At 42.2% G+C, this 17,202-nt stretch overlaps 1 protein-coding gene and 1 long non-coding RNA gene across 12 annotated transcripts in view; one reads left to right on the top strand and one right to left on the bottom strand.

Moving 5' to 3' along the window:
- On the bottom strand, positions 258-5,563 carry LOC110399041. The gene is made up of 4 exons (XR_002438846.1): positions 5,375-5,563; positions 1,866-2,057; positions 1,275-1,595; positions 258-600 (listed from the first exon to the last, which is right to left on the bottom strand). It is a non-coding gene; the product is annotated as an uncharacterized LOC110399041 (long non-coding RNA).
- Positions 5,699-17,202, top strand: part of KIAA1109 (KIAA1109 ortholog) — a 114,949-nt gene continuing 103,445 nt past the window's right edge. For all 11 annotated transcript variants that reach the window (XM_021397165.1, XM_021397162.1, XM_021397163.1 and 8 more), the window contains exons 1-2: positions 5,699-5,838; positions 14,173-14,302. In XM_021397165.1, the coding sequence (XP_021252840.1) occupies positions 14,206-14,302 (97 nt within the window). In that variant the 5' untranslated portion in view covers positions 5,699-5,838; positions 14,173-14,205. The remainder of the gene's footprint in view (positions 5,839-14,172; positions 14,303-17,202) is intronic.

Here is a 17,202-nt window from a genome sequence, read left to right as displayed (position 1 = left end):
TGCCAGTTCATTCTTCCAGATAACCAGTAGGGCCAGTAATGGGAGCTCCAATCTGAAATAGAGACTTTACTTGGTGAATGCTTGTCATTATATGTTCAAAATAGGTTTTAGATTACTTAAACAAAAAGCTTATACAATTTACTTGTACATGTAGCACAAAAAGTCTTCTAATTGCGTGTTTTGGTACAATGCACTTCTTTTGAGAGCAGAAATAAGTAAAAATAAGAGAAATTCAAAAACGACAACTAAAGCTAACCTACAATCTGATGAAATTTATTTCCATCAGAACACCGTAAATGGTAATCAGCAAGACACAGCTGCACTGCCCACTGTACACTAGGCAATTTTTTAGACAGCCCTTTCTCTTTTATGTAACAGATTCCACTCTTTCCTCCTTTCTTTGCATTCTTTGCATTTGGCCCCTTCATAGCAAGGGCTGATTGCTATGCTCTCTTCTGCACTGCTGTGAGCCAGGTCTCCTCAGCATCCACAGCTGGAGCTCTGTGGACAGTAAGCCAGGTGCCATTCTGCTGGAAGGGGTTTGGGACTTGTGCTCTCTGCCTTCTCCCGGGTATCTTGGTTGTGGAGTGCCTCTGGGATCTGAAAAGGGAACAATCAATAATCTCTACTCTAGAGCACATTTTAGACCCAGCCACAATTTGTCTCTGATGCATATTGTAGAATGCTTTTCATGTTCAAAGTAGAAACGTGTAGATAATAAAGTGACACTGTAGAGCTGTGATACATGAACACTGAAGGAAATAACTGCTTATACTTACCTATCAGACATTTATTTATAGGGTTACAAACACTCAGTAAAACACATTCTGTATCAGTAACACAGCTAGCCAAACAAAACAAGGAGAAGGGCTGAAGATGTAACCCCACAGGTCTAGATACTGATGTCACCCATGGTGCACACGGTGTTGCTCACAAACACACCAGGGGGCAGGGAGGAGGCACAGGATCTGTGAGGGATCCCCTGCACACCCAAAGCTGGGCACAGGTTTTTGATGTGTTCAGAGGATAGATTGCAGGAAAACACAGGAACTCTCAGGGACCAGTAACAGCAATAACTTCCTTGATAGCAACAATATCCTTGATAGTAAGGAAGTTGTAATCAAGAAACAAGAAAGGAAGTTGCAGCAACATTAGGCTTCCTGAGAGCACGTCTAGTGAGTGATGTGGAAGAAAGCTGAGGAAGGAGGATTTTAAAATGATCCGTGAAGGATTTTGTGAACCACTTGTACAAGGTGCAGCATAAGAACACTCACTTGTATTTTAGTAATTGCAAAGACAAAATGATGGGATGTGATGGGATTACTAGTTGTTTGTATGTTTTCATCTGTCTTATTTTTTGAAAGTAACAGTTTCTTCATGCATATATGATTTCTAATCCTGTCTGAAAACAGTTTTGATAGAGGAATTTTAACAAGTTGTAGGTAAACGCTCTTCACTTCTGCAAGCTAATTTCTGGACTTGCTGAAATCAGTTTTGATGAGTGCTTGATGCCTGTTTCCTCTAATAATAATCTTCATGAAAGAGGTCCAAATGGGATGCATGAGATTCTTTCTATAAATTTTATTAAACAGCACCTGTCAAAAAATCACAAATTTTATTATCTGTGTCAGCTTACAATCACACACATTAATGACGCTAGAGGGAAAAAGTTTGTAAGAATGATTCTTTGAAGAAAGTAAAATAGCCGTGTGTTGCTAGCAACTTTAATAAAATATTCTGATGGCTGACTGACATTAAAACTATGTTATTTAGTCTATGGGAATATAACAGTATACTCTTTAAGTTAAGTAAATAATATTTTGGTACAAATCTCAATTAGGGATTTACTGAATAATAACTCAAACCTTCTCTGTGTGTCCTATATCCAAGTCAGATCTGGGAGCATAGATCTTGTGTGAACTCTTTGCATAGCATGGAGGATTTCTTCCAGCTCAGAGGGAATCTATTTTGAGATCAGTTTTTAGGTACAACAGGAGACAAGCAACTTCCACTGAAAGACAGGCAGTCTTCACTGAAGCTACTTCGGTGAAGCTGCTCTGCAAGAAAAAGAAGACCCTGTGAGTACTCAAGGTCAAGTACGAAATAAATTAATTCTGTAATTGCTAACAAGCAACTTCCAGCTCTGGCAAATTATATACCTAATACAAATTATTAATATGTGCTTGTTTTTGGAAGGAGTGCCTGTGATTTTGTCCTCAGATGAAAAGAACCAAAGCATTTAAGATTTTACCACTAAGCTAAAGCAAGGGTGTTTCTGGGCTACTAGCTGCTGGCTTTTGGCTCATGCTATAGGAAGCTTCTGCAGATATTTTGGATGAAGGAGTAGGATGTTTATTTTTATATACTTATGCCTAAGCTCAGTGTTTGTTTTGAATGCAGTTGGAATGAACTCTTATAGTAAACACTGATGTCATTTAGAGATAGCGTAAACAAAGCAGTGTTTCTGTTTGTACGCTCACTGCTCTATTCTCTTCAAAGCAGTAACTAAAGCACAACTGGAGACAGAAGGCAGTTCCATAAAGCACAGCTCCTGCTTTTTCCCTGCTGCTCTTGGTCCAAGTGAGTGAAACCTAAGGTGTGAGAAGTTTGCGTCTGCACTTTGGCAGACTCCTGTGCTATTGAGCACAGCATCAAGAAAACAATTTTCCAACCATATTGTTAGAGAGCTCCGTGCAAGAGGACTGTCTGACAAAAGCCATTCAATCTGATACAGACTATGAAGGTTCCTTACAGTTTCCTGATTAAACGAATTTTCTCCTAAAGCAACTGATGACAGCGAATCAGCTTCTAGCTCCTTGACCGTAGACGCGTGATCCTGCTTATCCTGTTGGTAGGAGACTTTTGCAGCTCCCTGATGCTTTTGGGATTTCAAGGTTCTGTCAGCTGGAGCAGTGATTGCTTGCTTCCCCTGGAAAATGCAGTAGTATCCTGCTGCCTTACAAAGGTAAATAGTAATCCAAGAAATGAGAATGAAAGTTTCCAGTCACATTTTTGTTTTTGTTAAATAGTGTCATGTGCCCAGCAGCTTTCAGTTTTGCATAAATTCTGGCAACCTCAAAATTAGCTTGACTTTGACTCTTGGAACGCGTCGACCAAAGATAAAACATATAAATTAGTAGATATGGGAGCTTTTAGAACAATGTCTGGAGAGGTGCCTTTGACTGCAAAACAGAAGAGGTAAAAAATAATTTAAAGAAGGTGCTTTCACTTGACTATTTCTCCTTCCAAAAAGCCCCTTCAAACAAAAAAAGCAAAACAACAACAGCAACAAAACACAGATGAACAAAAAAACCTTAGATAAAAATAAACACTGCATAAAAATAAACACTCTGAGGCAAACAGGAATGCCACCTCATTTGAAATAAAGGTAGAGGACAGGGTTACAATTTTCCTCAACTTGAAGGTTATATAATGAAATAACATTTATGAAATATCTTTTCATTTCCCAGGTTGATAATTGGAGATGCAACATAATACACTGCAAAGAATTAAGCATGAATGATTCTAGATCATGAAAAAAATCTGGGCAAGCTTGAAAAAACTCTTCCCCAGGGACAACATTCCAGGAGCAGCTGATGGTGCTGCATGTGTGCATGTAATACCATCACAAACTGCCAGTTTCCCAAACAAAGTGAGTGAACCTCTGGTACAATCCAGAGAGGACGTAGAAGATATGGTGAAAGAACCCCTGACCTCGCTCCCCTCCATGAAATTTGAGTCTAGATAAGACAATCATCCTGTTACACTATTTTTTAGGTGTCTAATCGTATTACAGTACATTGTATTTCATCTGTTAACCTCAAGCCACCTTGCAAATGTCTAGATGTATCAGGAGAAGCTCTCTCATGCTTCAGATGTGAATCACTGACTGGATTATAAAAGGCAAAGTCAATTAATCAACTCCAACCTGAAAGTTGTTGTTCATGTGGGTAACATATCTTGAAGCTTTGATCATCTGTGTACCCTTTTAGAAGTAATTTCTACAAATAAATTTCAAATGTCAAATATATTTCATCATTTAGCATCAGCATATGGAAGGAGAAGTTGAAAGAAGTAATCCACTGTCATTACTTATTGGGAAGAACATGAAGGGAAAAGTCCTAACAGAAGAGAGAGAAGAAAAAGGAAGCCGTAGGAAAGTATCAGGAGCTGATTTGTGGACACTCCCCCAGAAGGTCACAGGAGGTAATGGAAGGAATGAAACTGGTGATGGAAATCAGCAACACAGACAAACATCCAAAAAACCGCAATCTTCAAGGAAGCAGCAGGCAATCAGGCAGGGGTTCTGTGAGAATCCACAAACCTCATGTCAGTGCTAAAATAGGACAGCCATCAGCTCTGCTCTGCATCACGCCCACGCACAAAAGAGCTCAGCACCCGGCGCTCCATTACGACCCACTGCAGTTTGTGCATGCTCAGCCCAAGGCTTCGGCAAGACCCTGTGAAGACCGGGTTCATTTGGGCAGGGTTGGATGATGCTGGCAGAGAAGCATTCACCCCTCAGTGTGACAGTGGAAGGAGCTGAACTTTGAACTCTGAGACAGGCAAATCTGAACATGAAATAAGACAGTGGCACGTTGGACTTATGCTGGCCTTTATATAAAAATACTGCGTGGAATGACTTCTGTTCTTGATTTTATCTGTTCCACAAGTAGACTCTAAGACTGTGCTTTTCGTCCCCATCACTGGAGCTGTATTAAGGCCCAGCAGTTCGGCCACCCTGGCTTTTATGTTTTGATTCTGTTAATTTTAAATGGTGGTGTGACCCTAAGAACAAAAACAGTTTCCCTCTCCACCATATTTTGGTTGTTCTGGGAAACATTCTGCCCTGTAATCGATAAGAGTTTAAAAATAACGTTGTGCTTTTCAAACATAAAAATATTTTCCCGAGGAGAAAGTGCAAATTTCTTTCACAGAGAAGGTAAATATTTGTGCCCTCTGTGAAACAAATAGGTTCAAAGCACTGGAGGGGTAAATATTATTCCTGGAGTGAACTCCGCCTGTCTCTTCTCTAGCCAGGAATGTATCAGCATCAAAGCTTTCCTTCCTCCCCACGTGCCACACCGAGGCCCACCTTCCCCAGGCCCCAGTGCTGCTGCTGACCCAGAGGGCTCCCGGCAGCGTGCAGGCCCCATGGGGACAAAGCATTTGGCGGGGCCCCAAGCACTCCCCGAGGCAGCGGGGGTGTTATAGGTGGGAAGGTGACCTGGGTGATGAGAACCAGCGGTATGCGAACAATATTTTTCTCGCTATGTGCAATGTGATAGGAGCGCAATGAGCAAACATAGAGGGCGAACACATAAGGAAAGGCTAGCCCCGGCAGGACTCCCCACGGCTAGGCCAAGGGCCCCACCCGGTTTCTTCGCGCAGCCCGGGCCGGGGACAGGCACGCAGCCACCGGGCAGCTGAAGGCGAGGCTCAGCTCCCGCCGCTGCCGGCGCTGCCACACGCGAGGCCACGCCCCTCACACCTTTAGCCTCACCCACCAGACGCGCGCCGAACCGCGCACGCGCAACACGCCTCCCCACGGGGGAAGGGGAGAGGCGCTTTGCCCTTACACACGCACGCACTCAGACGCCGCAGGCCGCCTCTTGCGATTGGCGGTGGAGAGCCCTTTCTTCCCGCCCCCTTCACGGGCCGCCGCTCTGCCATTGGCCCCACCTGCCGGCGGCGCTAGGCGATTGGCTGCGGGTGGGCGGCGTGGTGGGCGGGCCGGGCCGGGCCGGGTCAGGCCCGTGTCCGCCGTTAGGTGCGGTGAGGCCGGGCTGCCGCCGCCGCTTCCGGGTTCCTAGGGGAGCCGCCGCGGAGGGCGATGGCGTAAGTGCGGGGCGTCACTGCGGGGCGCCGAGAGGGTTGCGGTGGCGCCACAGTCCTGTCCCCAGCCCCCGCAGGGCGGCGGTGCCGGTGGTGCCCCGGGCTGGGCCGGTTCCTGTGCGACGTCGCGGGGCGGTGGCGGCCGTGGGAGCGGGGCGGGAGGGGGCAGCGGGACGGGCTGCCCGGAGGAGCTGTGAGTGCCCCACAAGTTGTAGTTCCGCGTTCTTTTTCCCATTTCTCCGTGCGGTGACCAGTTGGGCCAGAAGTGTTTGTATTTGGGAAGCACGGGAAGTGCAGGAAGGTGCGTTCCTCTCTTTCACAAAAGCACGCGAAGAGGATATTCAGATAACCACGGGCAGCAGCGGGGTTTGAAGTCCCGCTTTGGCAGTGGGCTCCAAAGGGACTGTTGCCTCAGGCTGCGGCCTGTGTGTGTGCCATCCAGGTGTGTTTGTGGACAGATCAACACAAGAGCAGATTTTGGTCGTGGTGAACAGTGTTGGGTTGGCGAGTCCATGTGTGTCCAGCACGTCTCTGTGGGTAGCGTTTGACCTCTTGTGTGCTATGCTGGTGCACGTCTTACGGGGAGCACCTGGTCTGAGGAAGAGGAGGCTTCGGGGGGACCTGATGGCTCTCTACAACTCCCTGGAAGGAGGTTGTGGCATGGTGGATGTCTGCCTCTTCTCCTGTGTAACTAATGGTAAGACTAGAGGGAGTGGCCTTAAATTGCACCAGGGCAGGGTCAGGTTGGGTTTTGGGAAAAACTGCTTCTCAGAAAGAGTGGTGATGCACTGCACAGGCTGCCCAGGGAGGTGGTGCCGTCACCATCCCTGGAGGTGTTCAAGGAACGTGGAGACATGGCACTGAGGGACATGGTCAGTGCGCATGGCAGGGGTTGGTTGATGGTTGGACTGGATGATCTTACTGGTGTTTTCTGACCTTATGTTTCTATGTTGAAAGTGCACACTCTTTTTGGGTAAGCTGTTGGAAGACTTTGGCACGTGGAGTGTGCGTCAGCTGCTCTTGGGTAATTGTCCCTTTACATAATTGTTTCTGAGGGAAATAAGCTAACAGTTGATCGCTCTTTTCATGGGCAGCTGTGGAGTTGTCCTGTGCTAAGATGCTGCCTTCTCCTGTCAACTGATCATCTTCTATAACTTCTTGTAGCACTTGTTGCTGTGCCAAAATGTTTGGGTTGGCTGCAGGCTGGCACAGATGCTACTGAACGTCCACATTGAGACCATGAAAGGATGATGAGATAGGTGGTCATAAGATCCATTTTCAGTTTTGATTTCTAGCACACCGCCCCCTTTTCCCCATAATCTGACGATGTGTCAGAGGAGAAATTTAGAGGAAGTGCCTTGGGAAAAATACGTAAGGAGCAATTTCACAGGATATTTCAGAGGTACAATGCTGCTGTACGGACCTAAAAAGGAGGAAGACAAGACGTCACTCTTTGTTGAGACTGCCTCGAAAGAGATATTTTTTTTTCTAAATAGAGTGTACGTAAGTGTTCTTTTCACACTAGAAGTATGCAAGCCTTTAGGTTCTGTTGTGTTTTTGTTGTTTTTTTTTCCTTTTCAGCACCAAAAGCTGCCAACATTAGTGACCAAACAACACTCTCCTATGAGGAAGTTTGGGAGGCATGCTTAGACAGCCTTTTATTTTTTTCCCTCCCCCCCAAGGTAAAAGTAATTGAAAAATCATGCAAAGTTCAGTTGGGCACTGCTGGACCAGCAGTTGGGTGATGCAAGGAGTATTAGGAGTATTGCTGATTGCCACACCAGGGGCTTCTTTAATTTCTCATGTACTGTAACTGACACCCTGTACTTTAAAATAAATAATAAGAAGAAAATCTGTACTTGTTTGTTTGTTTGTTTAAGGGCAGAGGGGGTCATCTGTTATGGTATTTCATATTATTTTTTCTGAAGATAACTTTGGAGTACCAAAAGCATTGGTGTTTTTGAAAGGTTTGAAATAAGAAGTACGTCACTTCTGACACTTCTGGCTACCTAATCAGTAGATTTCTGCTAAAAATCATTTTTTTCATTGTGCTTTTTTTGGATGTGATACATGTCTAAACCACTTAAACAGAAAAAAAAAATCTAGTTTTTCTTCCTTCTTCTCTCAAGAGTGTTAATATTTAATGAATTTGCTTCTTTGGCAGTTGCTAGTTCTCTTCTAGATAAAGCAAATCTCATCAGGTAGACTACTGTAAAAATGATTTTTATATCTTAGAGCTCTTCAATTCTGATTTAATTAATTTCTTAAGTAAACATGTTTACTAATGTGAGCTACTGTAGTGCGAATGGGGTGTAACTGGTACCATCCACGCAGCTGTCTGACTAGGCGTGTCACCTGTTTCTGTTTGAGGCTGCGGTGCAGCTTTTTTACAGTTCACTGCTCATTAATTCAAGCACTCCAACAACTTTCCTTCTCTTCCTTTCTCTTTACTGTACTTGCTGGTTCAGGACAACTGAACTTCCTGCACTGGTCAGGGACTAGTTGGCAGTCACTGGACTCAGCTGGAAAGTTTGGAGAGAGCCAAAGTTGGCAGCTCTGCATTCGGTGAGGCATGCCAAAGGTGCATCCAGGTGCTGACAGCATCACCATGCCCACTGTGGCAAGTTCACCTGAGTTCTGTTTACGTTTGTAGGGCTTCTTTCTGACATTGCTCAGTTGTCTGAAGCCCTCATTTTGTACCACCTATTCCTGGAGACCCTTTGAAAGGAAGTAATGGAATGGATAGGGCACAAGAATGCCTTTTCTTTTCTTTAAGGAACTATTTACTAGAGATATGAAACATCGCTGCATAACTCATTCATTTAGACTAGCAGGATTTACCTCCTGTTGTTCAGCCTGGTGTCCTGAGTGTAGTTGTAACTCCACTGTCTAGCGAATGCTGTAGAAATTGAGAGTTGAATGTCTTCAGAGTGGAAATTAACTTCTAATAATGAGGAAGGAAATGTGCACTTTATTTTAGAAAGCAGATTTTGCTTTTCTTTCCAGTTAACAAATGCTCAGTAAGCACTTAATTTTTGTGAAAACCTAAGCAATGCCCATGGTGGATTTAAACTCCTATTTCATTTCCCCCATAGATTTTAGTAATAAGGGTTTTGGTGGTGTTCTTGCCAGGATGAGTGTGATAAGGGAGTGTGAGAGTGTGATAAGGGATTTGGGCTTTTTTTTTGTGTGTGGTGTTTTTTTTTGTTGTTGTTGTTTTTTTTTTTTTGCATTAGCTATCCAGCTTTTGGATGGGCTTCTGTCTCACTTTTCAGGAATCAACTCTTATACATGCATGCTTTCTGTAGGATTTTTATGACTTTGTTCAAGTAGAGGTTTGACTTAAGGTTAAGTGTTAGCTTGTCAGGCTACAGTTAATCTAGTTTACTGATTTGGTGTAGCTGAAACATAGGTGGTTGTTGGGGCTGCTTTTGAGTTACTGGCTTCTTAGGAATGGAGTATTTGCTGTGAAACTTTGATCAGGTTTGGAATACTGGATACAGGCTGGAAATGAAGTGCATCCCCTCAGGACTGTAAGATTACTTACCTCATTTTCTGTCACTTACATCTTTTTAGTACTGAGAAAAATAGAATAAGTTGTGACTTAAGTAATTATTTTCTTTTTAAAGTCTATTAGGTCCATGTTTCTCCTGTAAATAATGCCCTTCTGACCAGGAGGAGCAAGTCTAGAGTAACAGGGAACCCTCGCATCTGCAGCTGCATCTAAACACATACCTGGAAAGCAGAACCCAGTGTTTCAGTGTGGCATCAGAAACAAAAACTTGGGCTTCTGTCTGCCTGTGTTCTCACATCTCATTTGTGGGCAGACAACTGCACAATACCTTAAAGGACTGCTGTGACGATGAGTACTGTGATTCTTCCCCTTCGATGCCCCAGACTCTGCCTCTTCTCCTTCCGTCTTCTGAAGGGGAACTTAATAAACTTTTTGGATGTAATGACACGGCGTGCAGTCACGAAAGCCTCAAGTGACATGCTGAATAGTAAAGTTGTGCTTAAAAAAAAAAAAGTGTGTCGTGGTTCTGGAGCATGTTCTTTGTTTACTGAGAGCATTATCACAAGACAGTGGAGACCTTGATAAAATACTGTAAATAAATGTAGAGAGGTATATGTGCGTTTCTTGGTTTCTCTTCCTCGCTGCTATGTTCTGCCTGGTGCTGGCAGGCAGTAAGGGTCACTTCGCACACAGCCTCGTGTCTCCCAGAGCAGTCCCTAGAACTTGGGAAAGCACGCTGCTCTGCACAATGGTGCCCTAGCAGTTCACATTTAAATTACAGGCACACCAAGATATTGGTCAATGCTCCTGCAAAGTGCAGCAGTTGGGTTGCACTCTTGTTGGATTGCTAAGTGACTTTGGCCTTTAAGAATGTATGTAACAGCTGGACACTGAAAGTGGCTGCTATCTGTCCCCTGAAGAATGCACCACTTCCTCTTGATGCTGCTGGTGATCCTCATCCTGTCTGTCTGTCCTTTGCCATATAAATGCACAAGGGTGCATTAAGCTAATTCACGTAGGTGAAATAGCTTTGTAATTGAAATGAGCACCTGTGCCCCCAAGATCCATGTGCATCCAGTGCAGCGTCAGTGCTGCCTGTTCTGGACGCCAGCACTTCCACTGCTATCCCATTCTTCTCAGGGGTCTCAGATGTGGTCAGTGGCTTAAAGCGTCAGCGTGCAGCTCCAAAACTTGCAGCTGATGTCTGGCAGTGGATTCCTGGGCTTAGTTGAGTGTGAATTGCAAACGTTATCCAGAAAACTTCCAAGGGTGTCCAGCTTATGGTTGGGGTGGTGATGACAAAAAATGATGAACGCAGTCTCTGAATAGGTACTATCAGGATCCTGTGGCTTGAAGTCTCCCACTTGTCTTGCTACAGTCTTACTTAGAGCCATAACCATTTTGAGTATCCTGTCTCTGTTTCACATATTGTTGGCTTTGTTTCTTTGGAAGTATTATAGGAAATGTGAGATTTCCTGAATTGATAGGAATTTCAATGATAATTTCTTAAAAATTGTTGGGGCCTTAGTGTTATTTGTTAAGATGGTCCTTATAATTTGGCAGTGCTTCTATAGTAGTCTTGATCACAAGAGGAGAGTTTGGTTATTTTTTGCAAGTGAAGGAGGAAAAAAAATATTTCTTTCCTCCATGCTGCAGTGTGTTCATCAGTTTGCCCAGTTCCTCTTCCATTCACAGGCCCAAGGCTCCTAAAGGCAACATGCAGAGCATCATCTACTATGATGGGGTTTTCATTAAGGTATTGTGAATGTCTTACAGCAAATCACAGTGCCATTATATGATTTAATTAGCCATTGTAATGGCTCTTTTAAAACAAGGGCTTCTTTTTAAGAAATGTTTGTGAGTCCTTCTGCTTATCCCTGTTTGTAAGGGAGCTAAGTTTGTGGCTTTTTTGTCACCACTCCTGCCAGCAGTGTCTGGTGGTGTTTTTTTTTTTCTTTTCTTGCAGTGTGTTTTTTGCTTATTATTTTCATGTTCTTTCCTCCCCATTCTGTTCCTTCTTAATCAGAAGACATAGTGAGTGAATTGCTAGTGCTTGTTAGTGGGGCTGTACTTGTTCTTTACTTCAGACCATAGGCTCATATCACAGAATCACAGGGGTTGGAAGGGACCTCAAGAGATCATTGAGTCCAACCCCTGTGCTAAAACAGGTACCCTACAGTAGGTCCTACAGGTAGGTGTCCAGAGGGGTCTTGAATATCTCCATAGAAGGAGACTCCACAACCTCTCTGGGCAGCCTGTTCCAGTGCTCTGTCACCCTTACCGTAAACAAGTTCTGCCGCATGTTTGTATGGAACTTCCTATGTTCAAATTTTGGGCCATTCTATCTCTATGCACCACTGAGAAGAGCCTGGCCTCACCCATTTGCCTCCCACCTCCCTTTAGATATTTATAAATGTAATCGGATCTCCCCTCAATCTTCTTTTCCCCAGGTTGAACAGACCCAGGTTACTCAGCCTTTCCTCATACAGGAGGTACTCCAGGCCCTGTTTCATCTTTTTGGCCCTCTGCTGGACTCCTTCTAGGAGATCCCTGTCTTTTTTGAACTGAGGAGCCAAGAACTGGACACAATATTCTAAACAGGGTCTCACAAGGGCTGAATAGAGGGGGAGGATCACCTCCCTTAACCTGCTGGCCATGGTCTTTTTAGTGCACCCCAGGATACCATTGGCCTTCTTTGCCACAAGGGCGCACTGCTGGCTCGTGGCCAGCCTGTTGTCCACCAGAAAACCCAGGTCCATCTCCGCAGAGCTCCTCAGCAGCTGATCGTAGTTCCAAGGTACTGTATTTACCAGAGCTAGGAGAGAAACAAATGTATTGAAGACGAGTATTTCCAACTTCTCCTTCTATGTTTTGTTTTCGGGTTATAATGCTGAGAAATGGTATGGATACTGCAGGAAAAACTGGATAAATATTAGTTCATTTGCTTTTTCAAAGATGATGTGCTATTTATGTTCTTTTGCTCTTGATGGAAGGTGTTGGAGACTTCACATAGAAAGGAAATAAATTATTTTTTTCTTGAAGGGTGAATGCTGACAGAAGACAGGCTGCCAAGAGCTGGAGGGTGTTTAAAAAAGGGAAGAATTATTTCCCTGTAAGAAGCCTTGACAGCTTATGTCCAAGGGAGAAAACTTCAAATGAAACTAATGCAAGAAGAATACTGCCGTGTGATTACAAAAGCTATTGAGTTGAGCTACTCCCTGTTAATCACGCTTAATTAATATAACCCAGTTGCGAGGTGATTTATGAGTGGCTTGAATAAAGGCGTAAGATCAGAAGGGCTGGTTTTCTATGCTCTGTGTAACAGCAATGCTGTGTAGTCAGTTTTTACAGTGACTAATGCAAATCCATTGTGAAGCAAGGGAATTAGTGGGAATGCCGGATTAATAGGCTATGGAAAGTTTTGGTCACTCTTGATTAGTTGATAGTGCAGCCTCGAGCCTTTCTTTCCTTCAAGGTTGCAGAGCCCACGCTGCTGGCCGAGTACACGGTGCAATGTCTGTAGGATGCCAAATGGCAGCTGCCTTGAGCTGTAGGTCTCCTCTCTTGTGGTGAGTACTGATACCTCAGTACAGTCCTGTGCTGAATTGGTCTTCATCCCCACCTGAATTTTTGCACACAGATGTGGTTGCATATATACTTGCCTAGGGAGAGGATACACAGTCGGAGATCTGTATGGCCTCTGCTTCTCGGAGGAAGTAGCTGTACTTCTTTGAAACCTCCTTGGGACAAGTGGTCAAACTTTTTGCTTTTCTGAATTAGATGTTGGCTAAATGTGGCTCACGTGAGGAATGAAAGCCTTGTATCAAGTTCAACTGCCTTTCAACCTTGGGTTTCTGCATGTACCCATAAACAACCTGATGCCTCCATATTCTGATATAAACACATACTTCTTTCTTATATATAGGAGGAAATCAGCTTTCCTCGCTTAGTTGTTGAAGGAAACAATCAAATATGAACAAACATGTCGATTGGTCTCCATTCGCTCAGCAACTGAAAATGGAACTTGTGAATCATTGTCCTGGGCTAGGACTTCTTTGTTGGTTCAGGGATTTGCCTTCTTTTCTCTCCTGTGTCACTCAGAAAAAAAAAACCAGGAATTGGTTTATAAAATGCATGAGTACATGAATAGAGATTTGAACTAAAATAGCCTTTAGAGAGTGGTTCATCTCTTCAGGAAATAGCGCATATCCTTTTTGTTTTCAAATAATCTGGTTGCTGTTCTGCATATAAAAATAAGTATAAAATACATGAGGTTTCGGGGAGTTAAGTTACAGAACTTAGACAATAAATTTTAAAATCACAACTGAGAGCAATTTTCTTGAAATAAGCTGCAACTGCTGCCTCTCTAGAAGGAACGTCTTACTGAGCAAATTTCTGCTGAGTGAATACCAAGTGTGCATTTTGTCTTGTTATGTTTTAGAATGTTTAAATGCTTAACGCAGTCCTACCTTACTTGTATATTCTATTGCTGTTTGACTTAGTGCTATGGTACAAGAGTTTTATAAACTTGTTTCTATTATGTGCTGTAAGGGCAGTCAGACAACTAAATTTAGAGAGCATAGCCTGGGATGTTGTTGGTCTGTTTTAGGTAGGCACCTGCCTGGAAACTGTTTCAGCAGACAGCAACCTTCTGCTCTGTGTTTCTGCTCTAGAGGAGAAGAAAGGATTTCGCAAAGATGCCACTGAAGGAATAAACCAAATTCATGTTTGTGTGAAGCAGGCTGTCAGGGACTATTTAACATGGCACATTCTTAATCTTCTCCACAGCGTAATGTACTTTACTTTTTTTGTTTCCCCTTCAGTTCTATGGGTGCTGGTACAAAAACACTTTAGCAATGGATCAAAGAAAAAATGATAGCTTTGTCCCAAGTATCACACAGTTGGAAGACTTCTTAACAGAACACGACTCCAATGTTGTTTGGCTGTTAGTAGGTAAGGTGAATCTAAGTTGTTTTGGTTAAATGGTTGGTTGTGGGGGCTTTTTGTGTACTTTTAAACATGCTTCTCAAACTGTTGGTGTATCAACACATAATTTCTTGCCAAAAGACACCAAAGCATTGAAAATAGATTTTTACTTGTCATATGACTATTTAGTGATGTACAGTATCATCCTGCTGAGACACATGGAAGATGAATCCAGTGTGCACAGGACAGTGCTCAAAAATCGCTACTGTGGAAAATAAGAGCTCAGTGAGAATTCTTGTCCACAAAATAAGTTTTCTCTAACATCAGATTAAGCTGTTGATTATCTGTAGTACAGTAACAGGATTAGCATTGTAGCACAAATATATACATGGCTGCCGTTTGATACAGTATACATAGCTTGAATAATGATAGAAAGACTCCTGTGTTTAATGAAATAACTTTTAGACTAAATTGCTTGTCACAGTAAACATTTAAGCATCACATACTCAATTATAGTTTTTTTTTAAATTATTTTTTAAGTGCCTGACTTAGGTATGTTAGTCTCCATTACATTTCTGCTATTTTTATTTTTATTTTTTAATATTTGTGTGTAGGTACTCTTATTTCCTGAATCTATGAATGAGTGGGGTAGGGAAAGCAAAATAATGATTGAGCTGTATTCAGATCAAGATGAAAATACTAGATGTGTAGGATGAATTTGGACTTCTCCAGAGGCAGATAACACCAGCTTTTCAGCCCTTATTCTTAGACCTGGAGCAAAAGGCAGCAGAGGGAAAGATACCTTTCTTTTTTGACTTTTGAGAATTTGAAGCATATCTCTTGGCTATTGATGGACGCGAATTATCTTTCAGTAGACCCAGTTGAATGAACTGGTCTAGGCAGATTAGCTGAAGATGCTTCCTGAATATTAATCATTTCTCTTTTAATATGCTGAAGTGGAAATTGTCCACTCAGTATCAAATTCTAATTGTAATCAAGATGAAAATAGGAGAAGTCATCATGCTGACAGTTGCTTATGATAAAATATGGAATGGATGTGGAACTAATCTGAACCTTTTGAATGAAACCTAGGTATGTTCAGGTTGTTCACTAAGGTCTGGAAGTGTCAAATGGCAGTTGGCAGAATTTTTTCTTTCTCTGATTTTCACTCTTTGCAGTGGATTCACAGAGCAAACTATTAGTAATACTACTTGGGAAGTATGTAGAATATAGACAATTCTGTACATGAACTGTAAGTTAAACCAAAAACTTTGTTTAGCTTTCTTATGTGTTTGTATGTTTCAAAAAGGAATGAAACTTCAAGAAATTATCTGGTGTGTTCCCTTTTACTAAGGGCAGATTGACTTGTTTAAAAATTATAGTTTTAGGGGGCTGCTGATCTCTTAATTTGTAAGCAGCTACCTAGTATTCTATAAGCAATGACAGAAACAGAAAATACTGGGTAGCCTCCTGTTAGTGAGGTTTGGATGCACAAGCATTAAAGTAATGTGTATTAACCAACCCAGTTACAACCAGCCATCCTCATCTGCTTTCACATGCTGACACCTGGCATCTTGTTATAAGACAACAAAAAAAGATGTCAACAATTTATCTTCTCTTGAATCCTGAAACAGTAAAAGAGGCGATGAATTCTAGAAATTAACATGCTATTCAAAGATTTGTTCCTCATTTCTAGAATAATTTTAAAAAGAAAAAAGTTCGATACAGTAAGATGTTCAAAATGTAATTTCCAAAATGTAACTTAAGTGAAGAGGCTTTTAAAATAAAGGAATGTAATAATGAGATTAGTAGAGTTTATAGAATCTGTCATTTTGTACCAGAGACTAAATTTGGTGAGAGGAAAGAAAAGGGTAGAATGCGGGGCAGATGTGAGGCTAGTGGTAAAGACTGTGGATTGGAACCATAGTACCTGCAAACTCTATTAGTTTGCTGATTCTTTTCTTTTAAATTTTTTTTCCAGAATGTCACCTTGACATTCTTGGCTTTGGGTTAAGTGTCTAGTTGAACTTTAATCTCAAATTAAGTTTTATGACTGGAATGAGACCCTCTTGAGTGTGAGTCATGCCACCTTTCTCCCTGTACTGCCAGAGGAGCAGCAGCAAGCAGCTTACTCATTTAAAAGCAAGGTGAGGTAAATGCTATCTGTAGTGTATGCCTTCACTGTATGCCAACAGTGTTTTCTTTTCAGTAATTTAGTTTTAACCCTCCATTCCTTGTTTCCATGCAACCACCTATACAAAATCTGAGATTCAGCTTGCTCTTCATGTCAGGCAGCTTACTTGCCTGGGTGTATGAGCTGCTTGAGTTTTGGTCATATTGGATCCATCTTCCAGTAATGAAAAGACAAAGTCGTACAAGTCTTTCTTGTTTATCTTCTCCTTGTTCAACAAAGCACAGACATTGTTACAAAGCATTGGAGCATCCAACTGCAAAAAAGCGAAGATGTTTTTCTAAATCTTTTTGTATTAACTACCCATAGTCTCTGCAGAGTGAAGGCATACCCAGATGTTTTTCTGCACTTCAGTTTTCCCATAAAAAGCACAATAAATCTGAATTAAATATGAAGTATACGCCAGTGGAAAACTTCTGTTATAAAGGTCAGTTAGTGTAATTAGTAAAGGTACTTTAAATGCAAATATTGCTCAATTTGCTACTCTGCTTCAGACGAAGCAGACTGGTAATTATCGAGTGTGAGTTAAAAGTAGTCCATTCTCTGGCAGTCTCATTCCTTTTGGATTTGTCCTTCTGGAATCTTTGAGAACCCTTGGAGGTAGAAATAGGTTACCAGCTCTTAATCAACTGAAGTAAAAATTACTTTGGGGATTAACAGACCTAATTCTTTTTTTGTTTGTGTTAACATGTTTTTCACTTGACTGCTGTTTCCTTTTTTTTTTTTTTTTTTTTTT

This window comes from Numida meleagris, chromosome 4 (assembly GCF_002078875.1).
Source record: "Numida meleagris isolate 19003 breed g44 Domestic line chromosome 4, NumMel1.0, whole genome shotgun sequence".
Taxonomy (NCBI): Eukaryota; Metazoa; Chordata; class Aves; order Galliformes; family Numididae; genus Numida; species Numida meleagris.
The sequence above is the reverse complement of the archived record's forward strand: the minus strand, read 5'-3'. Positions and strand labels throughout refer to the sequence as shown.